Source organism: Monodon monoceros, unplaced genomic scaffold, assembly GCF_005190385.1.
Source record: "Monodon monoceros isolate NGI ecotype Baffin Bay Population unplaced genomic scaffold, NGI_Narwhal_1 Super_Scaffold_10, whole genome shotgun sequence".
Lineage (NCBI taxonomy): Eukaryota > Metazoa > Chordata > Mammalia > Artiodactyla > Monodontidae > Monodon > Monodon monoceros.
In genome coordinates, this window is record NW_021703766.1 from 14,414,500 (window position 1) to 14,432,485 (window position 17,986).

At 46.8% G+C, this 17,986-nt stretch overlaps 1 protein-coding gene across 2 annotated transcripts; it reads left to right on the forward strand.

Annotated features, from left to right (window-relative positions):
* Positions 1-3,846: 3,846 nt before the first annotated feature.
* MARVELD3 (MARVEL domain containing 3) lies at positions 3,847-17,509 on the forward strand. Of its 2 annotated transcripts, none has more exons than XM_029211510.1 (3): positions 3,847-4,288; positions 6,778-6,905; positions 15,903-17,509. In XM_029211510.1, the coding sequence occupies exons 1-3, from the start codon at positions 3,900-3,902 to the stop codon at positions 16,538-16,540; spliced, it is 1,155 nt and encodes a 384-aa protein (XP_029067343.1). In that variant the 5' UTR covers positions 3,847-3,899; the 3' UTR covers positions 16,541-17,509. The 2 variants fall into 2 exon arrangements, with proteins under 2 accessions (XP_029067343.1, XP_029067334.1); XM_029211501.1 differs by lacking the exon at positions 15,903-17,509 and adding an exon at positions 10,687-11,297 and having other exon boundaries at positions 3,871-4,288.
* Positions 17,510-17,986: the final 477 nt, after the last annotated feature.

Here is a 17,986-nt window from a genome sequence, read left to right on the forward strand (position 1 = left end):
CCAAGAGAGAAATAACTTTCTATCGTGCTTAAGATACTGTTGTGTTGGGTCACTGGCTCATCCAGCCCATCTTATAACCTAACTCTGACAAGCCTCAAAGGAACAGGGGATACTCTGAATATGGAAGTTAACAGAACATTCCTATGTGGGGCTCAGGAGCGAGCATTCTCCAAATGAGGGAGCATCAAGGGAAGTGAGATCTTCAGGGAAGAGGCAGTTCAGGCCATGAGGCACAAGATGAAACCACAAAGACTGATGAGCATATCAGCATGTTTCTCCTGGCGTCAAAAGCATGTCAGAGGCAGCTTGAAGGGACTCCCACTGGCCAAATTCAGGAAATTTTAAGTATCAAAAAAATTAATAGATTATAACACATTATTAGGGAAAAATTAATATCTATCAAGTTAATATAATAGTTTGACTCCGTTTTCGACATCTGACTGCTGACATCTTTCAAGCCCCATCACTCCCCTTCCCCTTCTGTCCCACGTCTGCGCAAGCTGATAAGAAAGCCCAGGTACGCCCTTGACAATGGCAGGAAGTTCACACCATGCAAGTTCTAGCCCACACATAAGAACCTTCACCCCAGTCCTATTCCCAAATTACAGTAAAACCCCAAAGCTAGTCACCTCTTCCTGCTTTCTCAAGCCATTTTCAAACCAACCTGGGAAACTGTTCTGCTCTCACCAGAAAGCCTCATCATGTGAGCAACAAACATACCCCATTGGTGCAGTTTTGACATCATGAGTCTTGACATTGGAACCAAATTGGGGGTCGGGTGTACAAACTGCTTCTGCAGGATGATCACAAAAGATGGAAGGGAAAGTTCTTCATTATAGAAGAATGCCAATAAATCAATAAATATAGAAAGATTGATAGAGTTAGAAACTACACCTCTGCAACCACCATTGTAATAATTCATTCAGGCAAGAAAGGTTAAGAAGGAACATACAGTCTCAAAGTTATTAAATACAAATGGGAGGGGTTTCCTTTAAAATGGAGAAGCTGATGGACACCACCTTATCCAAGTGATCAAATGTAACATCACCAATAATGGGACAAACTGACATCTGTGCCTCCTGATAGAACATACAAAGAAGGATATAACATCACCTATTTTAATATTCCTGCCAAAAGTAGTAAACTAGAATTTAATCATAAGGAAATGATCAGACAAATTCAAATTGAGTAAGTAAGTATTCAGTGGGGAGAGTCATGTGTCTGGAACTTACACTCCAATGTTTCATCAAAAAAAGTTTATAGCTATATAGAGAAAGATAGAACAAATGTGGCAAAATACAATGTTTATCAAGGTAAAGATACAAAATAAAGCAAATGAAACAAAAAGGTAAGCTGGTATAAGGGTTTGTTTACTCAAAAAGAAGGTTCCAGAGGCCCAGAGGGAAGGTCTGAGAGAGAAAGGACCATCCTGTGTCTGCTTGTTCACAGAACTCTTCTCTAGCCATAGTTGTTCCGGGTTCAGAACAGGGTTTTGTGCAAATAAATATTTGTAGAAGGTCCCAGGATTTGGCCCCACCTTCTCCACTCTGAGAAGAAAGCTGTTGGAGCTCACAGGAGTGCTTCTGTGGGATGGGGGTTGGTGTCTGAGCAGACAGGCCTGGTGACCCCACCCACCTGGGTTTCCTCCTGTCTCACTCCTCACTTCTTAATCCTCTTGCTTTTTAGCTCTAAATGTTAGTTTTCCCTGGGCCTCTATCCTAACTCCGTCTCTCCTTAAAAGAATAACATAGCTGTTGAGGATATGACAAAAACTAGTTAGACCCTACTAGGCCCAAGATGGCAGAAGATTCGACTTCCAGTAGACCTTGAGCCTCATTATATGCTTATTGTAATATGTTAGCATACGCTAAATGACACACTCACAGGCGCCATGACAGTCCTCAGACCAACCATAAAAGGCCAAAAAGTGGGCAGCGGCCCAATTCCTGGAAATCCCCACCTCTTCCCCCCAAATAGTTCAAATAATCCTCCCACTCGTTAGCCTATGAAATCACCCAGCCCATAAAAACTAACCGCCCCATATTTCGGGGCTGCTCTCTCCTTCTGAGATGGACTACATTCTGCCTATAGAATAAACCTGCTTTCACTTTACCATGGCTTGCTCTTGAATTCTTTCCTGCAAGAAGCCAAGGATCCTTACTTGGTGGCCTGTCCCAGGAACTCGCCTGAGACCTGGGACATGACCATCCTCTCCCATTTTCCTGCAACATCTTTATACAAAGGACGAGGAAGAAGGTAGTCTTCTCTCCCTCCCTGCTTTTGCTTTGATTATAAATATGTAGCCCACTTAGTTCTCGAGGCAGAGCCCTCTTGCCTGCTCGCCTGTATCCTTCACAAGCATCCTATATTAACAAATCTACATCTTACCTACCGCTTTGCCTCTCGCTGAATTCCTCCTGTGCCGAGACATAAAGAACCTGAGCTTCATTAAGTCATGGGACGAAGTCGTGTGGTTTCAACACATCCAACACGGAACTCTCCAAGTTTCCCCAAACCTCGTTCTCTCCAGTCTTCCCATCTCAGTAAATGGTACCTCCATCCACCCATCCTTTAAGTTATTCCTCCAAACTTCAACCCAGATCTGTCCACTTCTCACCGTCGACTCAGCCACCATCACCCCTCACCTGGATTTCTTCAGTAGCTTCCTAAGTCATCTCTTGACTGTGCTCTCAGGCCCAAGCAGTCCATCTTCCTCACAGAAGCCAGAGTAATCTTTATTTTTTAAAAACGTAAATCAGAGCAAGCCACTCAGTGTTTCAAAACACTTCAATATTTCCCTGTTGCTCTTTGAAAATGAAGATTCTTCACCATGAAGACCCTACACCATCTCCTGCTCCACTTCTCAGCCTCATCTCATGCCCCCTCACTCTGCTCGCAGTGACATTCTCTTTTTTTTTCATTTAAAAACTTTTGGAGCATAGTTGATTGCAGTGACCTTCTTGCACAGCTCTCTGCGTAAGTCAGGGTTTCTCTCTTTCTGGAACATTCTCTCAGCTCTCCTCAAGGCTGCCTCCTTCTCTTCTAGGACTCAACTCAAATGTCCCCTTCCCAGATCTATATAAAGAAACCTGCTTCGTCAAAATTTAGACGTCAAATTGTCTTCTCTGTTTCTTGCCAGTTCTCCTTTTCCACACACAGTAGAATGGACGCACGGTACAAGGAGAGTTCATTGCTGGATCTCCCGCGCCTGCTAGGCTAGGGGCTCACACATATTCGTTGAAAGAATTCATTAATAGATGGCAATTTTGTATGTTTTTAAATATCCTTCCTTGGCAAAAGAAAAGGCTGCCAATTCTGTGTGGTTCATCATTTTTAAAAAAAAACATTTATGAATCCAGGACTCTTGGATGAACTGGCCTCAAGTCCCCCAAACATAGTTGTTGTAAGGATAGCAGGAGAGGGAGGAAGAGACGGACAGTGGCTGGGGGGCCAGCTGGGTGGCTGTGGACGGATGGGTGAGAGAGCGGATGGGTGAACACTCTGGGGAAGCATACCCAAGGTGCTAAGTTGAGAGCACAGTTCCCTAGGCAGCCCATCTTGAGGGGTCGCGAAGCGGATACTTCAGGGCCGACGGGGCACGGCGGGAGGGCGGGAGTCCCCTCCTCTGTGTGTGAAGCAGCAAGCCCCTCCAGGCTCGCACCCCATCCAGGCGCACGCGCGCCCAGACCCCGGGCCGCGCTCAGCAGCGTCCCCTGCCGGCGCGCGCGCTCAAGTGAACGCTCTCCTGGCCCGCAGCAGGGTTAGTGCGCGTGCGCGCAGGTGAGCGTCCCGTCCCGCCCCGCCCCGCCCTGCCCCGCCCCCGGGCTTGGCCACCTGCCGGGGAAACTTGTGGATTGTTGCCCTCGGGTCGCTCAGGGGCGGGGACGCGGAACAGAGCCATGGAACAACATACGTCGGGGAATCGCGAGTCCCGGGCCCGGCCGAGAGAGCGGGACCCAGACCGGCACCCCCGCCCGGACCGAGAACGCCACCCCGAGAGACAGCGGGACAGAGCCGGGGACCGGCGCAGGGAGAGAAACGGGGGCGGGCGGAGGGACGAGGACCGGGATAGGGGGAGGGACCGGGAACCCCGCCAGGACAGACACAGGGCCGGGGACCATCGTGGCGGTGAACAAAGAGTTTGGGAACAATCCCGCCAGAGTCGGACGCGGGACGGACCCCGGCGGCCCACCTGGGACGCGGCCCCGCCCCTCTGGCCCGCGCCTTGGGAAACCGCGGAGCCACCGCCCCTGCGGAAGGAGCGCCTCGGACGCCGAGGACCAGAAAGGTGAGGTGGGGCAGCGAGGGCCCTCTACCTCGCCCCGGAGGAAGCCTGGGTCTGAGGCCATTCTGCGCGGTTCTGCTGTCCCGGCTACTTGTCCTGGGAAGCTGGTTTAAAGGAAGTGCCATTCTTCCCTTTTGAGCTCTTAGAGGTGACCTGGGAGGGAAGGAAGACCTTACAGTGCCCCCCCCACACACACACACACTCCTTGACCTGAACCTGATGAACAACGCAGAGACCTACCCCCCACCTCCCTCCACCCTCCACCCCCCTGCCCCCCACTCCCCCTTTAGCAGTGGAAGGACCGGGGACCAGGTAAAGAGGAAGAGAGGACTTCAGGACTAGAAAGGGAAGGGGTGGGAAGGAGATTGGGTGGGTTGGCTTAATCTGAGGCCCCTCTCTGACCCCCACCCATGTGGTCACAGGACTGCCCCTTGGGGCTTCAGACCCTTGTCCTGTGCTCCACAACCAGCCCTCCCCAAAAGTCCCGTTCCCTGGAGGCCCGGGCCTAATAAAAGACCAATGAAAAGCTAATAGCTTAATGTGTAATCCCTTCCAGGGGTATATGCATTTCAAAACCAGACAGCTGGGAGAAGATACACTTTTAGCCAAAGAACTGAGTGTACCTAAAACTCTGCACAAAAGGGCAGAGATTTTTTTCCCCCCTTTGTCAGTGAGGTCTTTCTGGGCAGCCTCATTCAAACCCCATGATTGTTTCAGACCCCACCCTCCTGAATGAACAAACTTTGCCATCACTACCTTGTAGAACAGAGTTCCCATAAGGCCTGTGGGGTGAGAGCATCATGACGTTCTGGAAGACTGTGAGCTGGGAGAGGGTAAGGATGGAAGGAAAGAGAGGTGGTGGTCCTAGACCCCACTCCCCCTCTAGGGAAGTGGTCTTTTTTCCATTGCACATTCCATCCAACTCCACAAATATTACTGAATGCCCAGATTAGATGCCAGGCCAAGAAGGAGACAGGCAGGTACTGGAGTGATGACTGCCTTCTGGTTTTTGCCCTCGTCCCTAGGAGGAGTCCAGGCTCCTCTCTGCTATGGAACTTAGAGGCTTAAGCCCAGTCTCTCTTCTGGTTGTGTCCACACAGCGGGAAAGCTATTATCCTGAGTTTATGTTACATTATCTAGAACTAACTAGCCAAACTGTGACAAAGGGTGTGCCCAGTTACAGTCACAGGCACTGGCTACTGTCTCCCTGCCTAAAGCCACACTGCATTGCAACTGCCAGGCCTGGGAGAATCCAGAGCTTCATGTTTAGGTTTCCTTCTAAACTGGTGTCCTGGCCCCCTGTCCCCACCCCCGCCAAGCCCCAAAGCTAGTGAAGGGAATACTTTTGCTTCTTTTGCTCACAGTTGGTGGTTTAAAACCAAGAGCAATTTATTTCTGTCTCTCCTCCACATAATAAGCATGTATTTAATGGATGGGAGGTAGGGCCAGGAACTACAGAGATCTACTCACGGTGTCCACAGGACACTGACAAGTAAACAGACCAATTTGCAGCACCTGTGAAACGTGCCACTCCAGTGGGGGGACAGACACAAAGAGAACAGAACTGGGGCCCTGACTGGGCTCTGGAATGTTTTCTGGAGGAGATAGCCTCAAAGCTGAGTTCTGGAGAAGGAGCAAGAGGCTGTCTCAAGCAGAGAAGTAGTTTCCACGGTGACCTGGAGGCATGGGAATGCAGGTCATCTTTTGGGGCGGGGAGAGGGGCAGTTCACTATGGCTGGGTCTGTGAACATGAGGTTGTGAGTGGAGAGAGATGAGCACGGGCCCTCCCTTGCTGTGCTTAAAGTTTGGACTTTATGGATTTCAAATGCAAAAAATACATGGTGAGATCTATGTTCTAGAAGGATCCCTGGAGCCCAGCTAGTAGAATGCAGCCCCCACCGTTCACCACTGAATCTTGGACAAAGCCCAGGATGTGCTGGATAAAGTGATAGGGAAGGGTGTGGGGGGGGGGGCAGTGAGGAGAAGGAACAGAATATTCCAGGGCTGGCAGAGGAAAAGGGAGAGATGTGAAGATGTCCAAAGTTGTCTGTACCACCCATAGCCTAGAGAATGATTGTGGATTCAACTCTTTCCAAAGTAACAAGGGAAGGAAGAGAATGCCAGCCTGGGCATCAGTCTTGTGAATGCAAACTAGTTTTGAAGAGGGCCTAGTCCTCACTGAACTGAAAAGCTCCCCCAGGTGGCTCCCAGCTACCTGTTAGATATCCCCCGCAGGCCAAGCCAGCATGGGAGGCGGGGCTCAGAATTACTGAGATAAGTGACGTGCTTAATTAGTAGAACTCAGCCAAGTGTTTGCAGGCCTTGTATAGCCAATAAACCAGAAAATCCTCTGGAATATGAAATCTGTGGCAGATTTTCTGTTCTGTGCATTCTTTAATGTCTGAGCCCAGCGTGAGGTGTCCAGCGTTCTAATGCTGAACAAGCTATTGAATTTGAAGCCCGCTAATGGCCACACATGTGTTTGATTATAGTGAGCCCACTTCAGGGAGAGATCCGCTTTCGACCCCCAGGCCTGGAGTGCAGGAAGTGGAATATTACCAGTCAGAGGCTGAAGGGCTCCTGGAATGCCACAAGTGCAGATACCTGTGCACCGCGAGAGGTGAGCCATTTTGAAGGCAGTTTGACCAATTGCTTACCGTTGCTGGTGGTTCTGGACGGGGTCCGAGATGATGGAGCAAAAATTCAAGCCGACTTCCCTTTTGGTTTCCTCGTATTTTCGTTTTCATACCTGCGTGAAGTTCACACTTTCTAAAGAAGGGTAGGAACATCTGAAAGGGGCGGCTAGGTTTCCCGTGTTTCTCCTCGGATGGGCCCGGATGTGGTGAGGCAGTCATGCCTGCAGTTTTCAGAGCCAGCTCTGAGTTGCCGGCTGTCAGAGGGGGACCCCTCTGGCAAGGCAGGCCGAGTTAAAGAGAGATCACCGGAGATGGCAGCCAGGTTGAGCTCATGCCACAGGACAGGAGATCTGATGCCTAAACCTGCCATCATGGCTTTTAAATGTTGTTGACTGAGACCCACAGTAAGAAATAGGTTTCACATTAAGAACAAGTTCACATGTGCGCGCATGTGCACACACACGTCATGAAACAACACGCCATCACCTACGAAGGGCAGTAACTTCTATTTCATTGAAAACAAACAAAAACAAAAAACCACACTTATTAGAATCCACAGTATGAAGAACACTTAAATAATATCATGTGTCAGCTCCAAGTGTGGTTTCCCAGAGTTCCCATCCTAGCACCAGGCCTGGCCTTGCCAACAATGAAGAAAATCTGGTTTGTCAGGGTGAAGAAAATCTTACCCTTATGGCTCACATGATTGGGTAAGAAATTTTCCTCAGCTACCTATGACTAAGAGGGGAAAACTTCTTGGCCTAAGGGGGAGAAATCATGGAACTTATACCTGAAGATGTCTCTTTTTTATTTATTTATTTTTGGCTGCATTGGGTCTTCATTGCTGCGTGCGGGCTTTCTCTAGTTGCGGCGAGCGGGGTCTGCTCTTCACTGTGGTGTGCAGGCTTCTCATTGCGGTAGCTTCTCTTGTTGTGGAACACAGGCTTTAGGTGTGCAGGCTTCAGTAGTGGCACATGGGCTCAGTAGTTGTGGCTTGTGGGCTCTAGGGCATAGGCTCAGTAGTTGTGGCACACGGGCTTAGTTGCTCTGTGGCATGTGGGATCTTCCCGGACCAGGGCTCGAACCCGTGTCCCCTGCATTGGCAGGGGGATTCTTAACCACTGTGCCACCAGGGAAGCCCCTGAAGATGTCTCTTAGAGTGATTACAATGAGATAAATTATTATGGGATTATGTAGAACTTTCATGGAAGAGCTCTAGGCAATCCAGGTACAAGAATCCTCGCTCTAGTTTACGTATGTTGGCACACCCCGTTGCTTTTAATTCTCTCAATAACTCCTGAGGCTCAGAGAGGTACAGTAAGTTATATAAAGTCACACAGCAGTTAAGTGGAAGAGCTGGAATTGAAAGTTAGAGCCTGACTCTAAGGCCTGAAGTGGTTTACGTGCTTGACCTTCTTTTCTCGATGATATAAAGAATAGGAACAAGCCAGACACTCTTTAACAGGTTTCTCTCTAGAGGTATTCTTCTTCAGCGATTGATTTACCAAGAGGAGAGGGCAGAGCTTGAGGCCCCTGATTTAGCTTTGATTGCTTCTGGCTATTTGGTTGGGCCTAGATGTTGGGTTTCTGAGTCAAGATAGTGAAAGGATAGTTCAGCAGTCAGAAGCTAACAAATGAGGGCTTATAAAGATCTCTGGACACGCAGGGACCCATATAAATACACAATGCTGTGTTGTGTTGAGAGCAACAGCCATTAAACACTGGGAACTTGTCTCAAACAGGAAATTCACACCTGGGTAAAGGTCACCTGAAGATTTTCAGCCTCGTCTTAGAGTAGATCTTTTGTGATTTCTTTTCCTCATCAGTAAAATCATGTCCTCCTCCAGCAAACTGGCAAAAATGGGAGGCAGCTGTGGCTCTCTCTAACTTCCTAGGGAGACCCTGCAGTTTGGGCTGAGTCACCCTTAGGAAGTTCAGTGGAACACTGACAAAAATAGATAAGCCCCGAATTCACGGTTACGGGCAAGACTCCTCAGCTACTAAAATCTTTAAAGGCTGAGGATAAAGATCAGATAAACAGCAAGTACAGACGTCACATGTGCATATCAGATCACTAGGAATCCTGTCATATATAGGTTGTGTTATAGGTTTATTATTTGGAGGGACTGGTGAGGAATTACAAGTTCCCTGGGGAGAAGGTACATGGCCTGCTCCCCTCCTGGCTCCCTCCGATGATTTGCATTTGGAGCAGCTTCCCCTTTCCCTTTTGTCCTTTTCCTCTTTCTTTAGACCTTTGGTGCTCAAATCATGATGGAGAAGATTGTAAAAGGAGAGCTAGGCCAGTGTAACAAGGAAATTGTGAAGAAAAAAGAAAAAGGGTGATGTGTGCATTCAGCTTCATGCAAGGGCTTGATGTTTCCCTTACTTGCAAACCATCCTTAAAAATTTAATTTCATTCTCTCTCCAAACGTTGTAATCTCTATAGTCAGTGGTGCTGTCTCTCACTCAGAGCCTGGAGGTTTAGGTTTTGAGATGGCTTCTCACTGCCAGTGGCATTGACTTGTGACCACACTGAAAAGGTTCAGAGGGCAGTGGTGGGGGTTTTGCCCCCCAACTTGCATTCTCCCTCCCCCTTTTATATGCTTATTTAATACCCTAACTCAGTGCTTATGGGACTGAGCCTATGTCAGCACGTACAACTCCCAGCTCAGAAGCACCCAGCTTTATATTATGCTGAGAGAAAGAAGTAACACACAGAAGAGTACATTAACTGTATGATTCCATTTGCATGAAATTCGAGAAAGACAAACCTAGTTCCTAATGACAGAGAGCAGATCAGTGGTGGCCTGAGGAGGAAGGTGAGGGGTTGACCACAAGGGGTGACTAGGGAACTTTCTGGGGGGATGAAAACAGTCTATATCTTGATTATGATTACATGGCATACACAGTTGTCAAAACTTACTAAGCTGTTTGCTTAACGCGGGTCATTTTGTTGTGTATAAGTTATATAACAGTAAAGCTGACTTTAAGGAAAGTAGCCAGCTTTGGTGGAAGATCTGGGGCTCTTTCATCGTCCAAGATAAAGCAGCCAAGAGTCCTGAAAAACTCCAGCCCTGGTAAAATATCACAGCCCAGATTTGCTCTTTAGGGAAACGAAAACAAAATTAAACTTTAAAACATACTTACTGAATTAAAGTCTAAGAACAGTAAAACCAATTATGTTTCTCTAATTCAGTAAGCCTTATAGGTTTAATTAACTTAACCTTTCCTATCCCTAATATATGTGAACCACGGTTAACATTGTGATGGATAACTTCTATGCTTTTTTTCTAACGTCATTATATTTTTTAAGCACTATAAGTTCCTTCAAATTTGGAGAAATTTCCTCTTTCAAACTGAAGATGGACACAAAACGTATCTAAAGAGGATATAACTATTTTTCAGTCTTCTTGGCAGGGAAGGGCTAGGGCAAAGAATGTTCTTGGCTTCCATAAAGGACACCTTTCTTTCTGCTCACTGGCCTGATTTCTGCCCCCATCGTCCTGCAGCCCACCTGGAGCAGGCTGCTTTGCTCTTTTGAGAGTTACCCTTTGGAGTCCAAAGTATCTCTGACATCATTGGAGACCACAGTTCCCTGCTACCATCTAATGCTAATCATGTAGCTTTGGCTGCTCAGGCCTTCCAGGGGGCAGAATAAAGAGCTGGCTGTGGTGTGAGCTGCCATGGGGAAGATAAGCCTCAAGGTGGAAGTCTCCAAGTGCAAAGTAGCATCTCTCAAAATGGTAACACGCCCTTCTTTTGCAGCCTGCTGCCAAATGCTGGAGGTTCTCCTGAACTTGCTGATCCTGGCCTGCAGCTCTGTGTCTTACAGTTCCACAGGGGGCTACACGGGCATCACCAGCCTGGGGGGCATTTACTACTACCAGTACGGAGGGGCTTACAGTGGTTTCGATGGTGCTGACGGGGAGAAAGCGCAGCAGCTGGACGTCCAGTTCTACCAGCTAAAGCTGCCCATGGTCACCGTGGCAATGGCCTGCAGCGGAGCCCTCATGGCCTTCTGCTGCCTCCTCATCGCCATGGGCGTCCTGCGGGTTCCGTGGCATTGCCCCCTATGGCTGGTGATTGAAGGCTTGTTGGACGTGCTCATTGCCGGGGCATACATCCCAGCCTTGTACTTCTACTTCCACTACCTCTCGGCTGCCTACGCCTCTCCCGTGTGTAAGGAGAGGGAGGCGCTGTACCAGAGGAAAGGATACAGTGGCTTCAGCTGCAATTTCCATGGGGGAGACATAGGTGCTGGAATCTTTGCTGCCCTGGGCATCGGGGTCTTTGCCCTGGGGGCCGTGCTGGCCATAAGGGGTTACCGAAAGGTTAGGAAGCTGAAAGAGAAGCCTGCGGAAATGCTGGAGTTTTAGGCTTTTTAAAACGTTCCAGGGCTTCCCTGGTGGCGCAGTGGTTGAGAGTCCGCCTGCCAATGCAGGCGACGCGGGTTCGTGCCCCGGGTCCGGGAAGATCCCACATGCCGCGGAGCCATGGCCGCTGAGCCTGCGCGTCCGGAGCCTGTGCTCCGCAACGGGAGAGGCCACAACAGTGAGAGGCCCGCGTATTGCAAAAAAAAATAAAAAAGTTCCGAAAAACTTGGGTGATGGAAATTACTCTGAACCACTGTCTTTCGTGTAATATTTTGTTGCAGAACTTGCCAACCCCTGGAAAGTAACAGACCAATTTTAGTTTGCTGGGCCTAGCTCCAGGGTACATAGAGCAGCACTGCCTGATGTAATAAACCCTGGTCCTGGAGCCCTCTGTTGGCGAGGGACCAACCAAAATTACTTTAAAAAACAAAAACAAAACAACAACAAAAAACAACCAAAACTAGAGCCCAAGACCCACAAGGAAAAGGCATATGCTGCAGCAAAATGCACTTCTTGAGTGAATAAAGGGAGATAACCAAGTGAATTTGAAGAAACTTATCCTCAAAGTTCACGAAAAGCCACACAGACATGAAAAAACATTTCAGCCTGAAGTTCTCTAAACACAGCGGTCTTAAGCAGATTAGCCTCGAATTTTTTCCTCACTGAACTCTAGGCCCTTCACTTCCTTAATGCTCTGGATGGCAGGGGATAGGGATGCCTGGGAAACTGCTGCTGTAAGATGTAAGCTGGAGGGAGACGTGGGCTGAGGAAAGAGGAATCAGATTAATTCACTGGGTTGCAAAGGAGGTATTCTAACAAGCCCCTTACAATGGGCTTGAAAGCTCAATAAGTGTTTTGTACCTCTTGTAAATGTACCATTGTACGACGAATTCAACCCGACATCTGGAATTCAGGATCCATCCAAAATTAAAGAAAGTAAAATCTTTCCCAGGATAAGTATGCTACTTCTGGCCAGACAACTTCATGGGTTCTTACTGCATGTTAAATTAGGACTTATGGCCCATTATAATATATTCTTGGTACAAGTGAATATGTTCTTTGCTTTATGTGACTCCAATAAAAATCCAAAGAAAAATTTTAATTTGGAGGTGATGGTTCTCTTTACAATATGTTTATAATATTATTTTCTTGTCACATTTAAAAGATGAGTTCCATTTGGGTTTACAAAAGGAAATACATACTGTTGCTTGTATATGATTAGAAAACTTCTTGAAGAATATATAAGAATGTATTAACAGTATTTGCTTCTGGAGAGGAAATTAAAAATTTTTTTTCATTTTATGTTAAGACTTGACTGCACATGTCTTAGTTTTATTTTAGAAAAATATGTTTTAATTTGATTTGCTTTCCTCAGTTTTTTCACATTTACAGTGAAAAGGCAGATAGTAGATGTTTAGTTAAGCAGAGTATTAAATGATCAGCCACAAAAGCAGCCTCACCCCAAAAGATGCTATTTTACAATAAAAATCTCCTGTCTGTTTCAGTTTCCACTTCCCTCTACAGTTTATCCCTCCATAGGGATAAACCGCTAGCTCTAGTAGCCCACTCTTTTCTTTTCTCCTGATGTCTGTGAATCTTTCTGCACTAACAACATGCTTGGAAATACTTGAACCTGTTCAATGTTTTCAGCAAAGCCAGGTCAGGCCTGGCTGGTGCTCTGATAATATCCAGTGGCCATATTTCTTCATCATTGGCCCCAGCAACAGACCATTATTCCTCTTGATTGTTGCAGTCAGTGGAGTGGTTGACAAGATCTATCAATAGATATATTACATTTCAGCCTGGCAGATATGGGCTGCGTGGGTTATGCCGCTGCTGTTTTGGCAGAATCTTGTCCCAGAAGGAAACATTCAGGTTGCCCACATCTTGTAGTAGCACGGTATCCCTGCTTCCCTTCAGGGGGTGAGAGATTAACTGCATGCAGAAGGAAAACCAAGGCAGAGAAAGGTGTTGGGTGGGGGAGATAGCCACTCCCCGTGAATTAGAATGATGTCTGGGTCAATTAATTTGCGCTGCTTGTAGGGAGAGAGTAGCCAGTAGCTTATGGTGCCTGGGAGGAGAGTGGGCAGTTCTGGTCTGATGTTATTTTCAGATTTAAATTAGAGGAATGTAGCTTCTCAACTGTCAGAGCCCGTAACTGCTGCGTTCCGTGGACCTCCTAGGAATTTGTGTGGGCCCAGCAGGAGATGGAATCAGCAAGCTCAGTAGCTGTTGCCTAAGTACATTAGACATACTGGTCTTTAGCTGCCCAGTTTATAATCGTTGTGGTACCCCCTTGTGTATCAGAGGGTTTTCCTGACTTCTGGGAAACCATGCTTTTCATAAATTTGTCCCTTTTCTTCTTCTTCTTTTTTTTTTTTTTAATATTTATTTATTTTGGCTGCACCGGGTCTTAATTGCGGCATGCGGGATCTAGTTCCCCAACCAGGGATTGAACGCCAGGCCCCCTGCATTGGGAGCGTGGAGTTTTCCCCACTGGACACCAAGGAAGTCCCTGTCCCTTTTCTTCTTAGATCTCTTATTAATCCCCTTTATTATTATTTTTTTTTGGCCGCATTGGGTCTTCATTGCTGCGCACGGGCTTTCTCTAGTTGCGGCGAGCGGGGGCTACTCTTCATTTCAGTGCCCAGGCTTCTCATTGTGATGGCTACTTTTGTTGTGGAGCACAAGCTCTAGGCGCCTGGGCTTCATTAGTTGCAGCATGTGGGCTTAGTAGTTGTGGCATGCGGGCTCAGTAGTTGTGGCATGCGGGCTCAGTAGTTGTGGCATGCAGGCTCTAGAGCACAGGCTCAGTAGTTGTGGCTCACGGGCTTAGTTGCTCTGCGGCATGTGGGATCTTCCTGGACCAGGGATCAAACCCATGTCCCCTGCATTGGCACGTGGATTCTTGACCACTGCACGAGCAGGGAAGTCCCCTCCCTTCCATTTTATATATGTTACTGGGTAGCATCACCGTCCACTTGTATAACATTTTATAATTTTCCAGGTATTTTCACATACTTGCTTTCATTTGGGCCTCATCCCAGCCCTGTGGGATAAGACAGGGAGGCATTACCTTCATTTGTCAGATGAAGTGTCTGAGGCTTAGAGTCAGTGACTTGGGCACGGTCACAAGGCAGTAAAGAGCGGGGATGCGAGCCTGGCATTCCCACTCTAGGTTCATATGCTTTTCTCTTCATTCTCATCTCTGACCCCTGAGAGAACAACAGGAGACCTTCTCCCAGGAAGACGCCTAACGAGAGGCTGGGGCCCCTGTCAGTGACAAATGAAAGGTGACTTTGGACAAGTCGACATTCATCTCCATTCACCTCTTGGCTTCCACTGCCTCATGGCATTTGCGGGTTCCTTAAACTTGTAAGAACCCCCCCAAGTGAAGAGGCCAAGTATCCAGCAGGAGGATCCTGGCTGAATAGACTGGTCCACCCACACAGCGGGCTTGGAGGCCACGTAACAGAGCATGTGGACACTGTAGGAGCTGATCTGAAAACATCTCCAGGAAGAGTAAAGCACAATGCAGAGCAGTGTGTGTGGTGTCCTCCCTGTGACACAAGCAGGGAAAGGGGGGATGAGATTCAGATTTGAGTGCTTTTACTTGCATAAACGAACGCTGGAAAGTTGTATCAGAAAATAATGAAAGTGGTTGGGGGTAGAGAACAGGGTGGACAGGGACATGGGTGATTTTTCTCAGTTTATGCCCTTTTATGTCATTTTGATTTTTTTTAAACTTTAAAATTTGAAATAATTATAGATTCACAAAACGTTGCTAATATAGAACAGAGATCCTGTGTATCCTTAACCTGGTTTTCCCCAGTGGTGACTACAGTACAAAATCACAACCAGGAAATTGACACTCTCCAGAGCTTAGTTAGATTTTACCAGTATTACATGCACTCATGTCTGTGTGAGTGTAGGTCTGTGCGGTTTTATCACCTGTGTAGATTCGTGTGACCACTGCCACAATCAGCTACAGAACTGTTCCATCACTGGAACTTCCCTACGCTCCCCATTTATAGTCACACCCATCCCCCTCCCGCTCCCCCCAATCCCACTCCTCCCTGACAACCACTAATCTGTTCTCATTTTGAGACTGTTATGTAAATGGAATCATACAGTATGTAACCTTTTGAGACTGGCTTCTTTCACTCATCATGAATCCCTTGAGATCCATCCGAGTTGTTCCGAGTATCAGCTGCTCATACCTTTTCATTGCTGAGTAGAGTTTCCCCCGGGGATGGCTGTACCAGATTGTTGAACCATTCGCCTGTTGGAGGGCATTAGGGTTTACTGTGACATCTGTGTACATGTTTTTGTGTAGACCGAAGTTTTCATTTCTTTAGGATGAATGCTCAGGGGTACAGTTGCAAGGTCACATGGTAAATGTATGTATAGTTTTTAAAGTAACGGCCAAAAGTTTTTCCACAGTGGCATTTTGATTTTCAAACATGAGTATTAAAAAACAAAAACCAAGGATGTTAATGTTGAGTCTGACCATGTCCTCACAATCAGGTGGTATTTCTCTTGCCTGACCTAGAGAGCTTTCCTGGGTAAGTGACGTCAGTGTTAAATTCCCACTCTCTCTCCTCCTAGGTGTGATACAGATAGTGGAGGTGATATTGAATGGGATGGTTCTCATGTGTATTGTGGCCTCCTACTTTGTCCTTGCTGGATTCAGTGCCAGCTTTGCCAGCGGCGGTGGCTTTGGGAACGGCTATTACTCACCGTTTGAGGGCACTGAGCTGGAGCAGGTTCGGCAGCTGGACCAGCAGTACACGATCCTCCGGGCGCCCCTGATATACAGCGGCGTGGCTGTTTCTCTGGGGCTGGGTGTCCTCACCTTGGGTGTTTTACTCCAAGGAGCCAAGAGTCTAAACAAACTGCCGGGGAAGTGGCTCCTCTTTGAGGCCGCCTTCAGCCTCCTCGCGGCATTGGGCTACTGCGTAGGCATCGGCCTTTACCTCCACGCGGCCTTGCGGATCAATGCCACAGACACCTGCAGGACAAGAGAGAGGGTCTATGCCCGCAGGGGTCTCACCTGGATGAACTGCCAGCTGGCAGGCACTGATGGAGCAGCAGCCACCTTTGCTTGTCTTCTGGTGGTGATGTATGGCGCCAGCGTGGTGCTGGCCCTGCGGAGCTACCGAGAACAGAAGCACTACAAGGACAGCCAAGAACAGCACAGCAATTATAATGATGCACCAGAATACCTGTGGTCTGGGATACTCTGAGATCTACTACTGGAACCTAAAAGTCAACCCAGCTTCCTTATTTCTCTCAAAAACCACATTACATAAATGTGGTTTTCATGTACTTGATTTTACAAATGTTCCCTTTGGCACCAATGCAAAGCTAGATGATCATCCCATTTTTCTATCAATGTCTTTGTTGGCTGAGAGCTAGAAAAAAAATACCTCCACCTTCGCTACAAAGATCAACATTGGAAGTTTGCATATACGCTTATGGTTTGACTCTCTTACCAAATGGTAAGGTAATAATACTAAGTAGCCAGAGAAATTCTGAAAGATGAGAACAACACATCAGGGGTAGCAGGCCCAGTGTTACAGTGGAAATAGCTTGCCTGACCAAACTAAAGTCACTAAGAAAAACATGCCGTTTCCCCCTGTATTTGATCCCAGGGGAATGATTATAAAGCATTTGTGTGATTAGATTCCAAATGAGTAATTACATTCTGGCTCTCTCCTGGAAGAAAACTCTCCTGCCCATTCGACAGTATACCATGACTGTATGGGTCCCAGAGGTTGGATCCCTGAAACCTGAAGACAGGTAGGTGCTTTTAGCATGCATGTTCCTCCTCGGGATTCCTGGGGTATGGCTCAGATAAAATGGTTTTTGCCACCTTTCCAAGCTAGTTGCTTTCTTGTTTCAAGTCATTTGATTGGAATTCACTTTCCTGAAATATTTTATAATTTCCTGAAATATGACGCCTCCAAATAGTGAGAAATAAAATTCATAAACTTCTTAAACGTGTTATTCAGCTGAGTACAAAGATAAAGCAGTTGATTTTACTAGACTATACAGGCATTTTGGAGCCTTCTTTATTTCTGCATCCCTTCCAGCGCCCTACAGAGTAGGCCTTCAAAGGTCGATTGTAATCTCTCACAATTCTGAATTGTTTCCATAATGTAACAGATCATTAACACTGAATCTCAAAAATAAAGTTCTTTCAGTAATTTTAACCTAAAGTTTTATAGCTGTGCTTATACTTTACAACTAGTCTCAGATATTCCGTTCATGTAAGATGCAACTAGAAATATACATGTTCTTATTATAAAGGGTAGTTTTTCTAGTTGCCATCTTTTTTTATAACATTGTTTTATTTTCATATTACAAATGAGATTAAACTATTAATAAGTTCAAACCAAATTTTTAGTACACTTCTAAAAACAGCAATTTTGACAGAAATCTCAGACTGTCTATACAGTTAGTAAGAAATCAGCAAACGTAAGCCCGTTTCAATGTATGCCAAAGTGGCTATTAAAAAAATTCAGTCAATGTCATTTTCCTCTGATGTGTGTTGGCCGTTTTTACCCCTGCATGTTTGCTGACTCTTTTCTCTGGAATATATTACCTTTCCTCTCTCCTCTTAAATCCTTCCTATTGCTAGTTCTTATAGAACCTATCCAAGGTGAAGGATCAAAACTAAACCTCAAACA

What these genes read in the sequence shown, in the direction of transcription:
- MARVELD3 (XM_029211510.1), top strand. Translation starts at nt 3,900, where the DNA reads ATGGAACAACATACGTCGGGGAATCGCGAGTCCCGGGCCCGGCCGAGA. An exon ending in GGACGCCGAGGACCAGAAAG is followed by an intron (nt 4,289 to 6,777) that starts GTGAGGTGGGGC and finishes GTTTGATTATAG; the next exon opens with TGAGCCCACTTCAGGGAGAG. An exon ending in ATACCTGTGCACCGCGAGAG is followed by an intron (nt 6,906 to 15,902) that starts GTGAGCCATTTT and finishes CTCTCCTCCTAG; the next exon opens with GTGTGATACAGATAGTGGAG.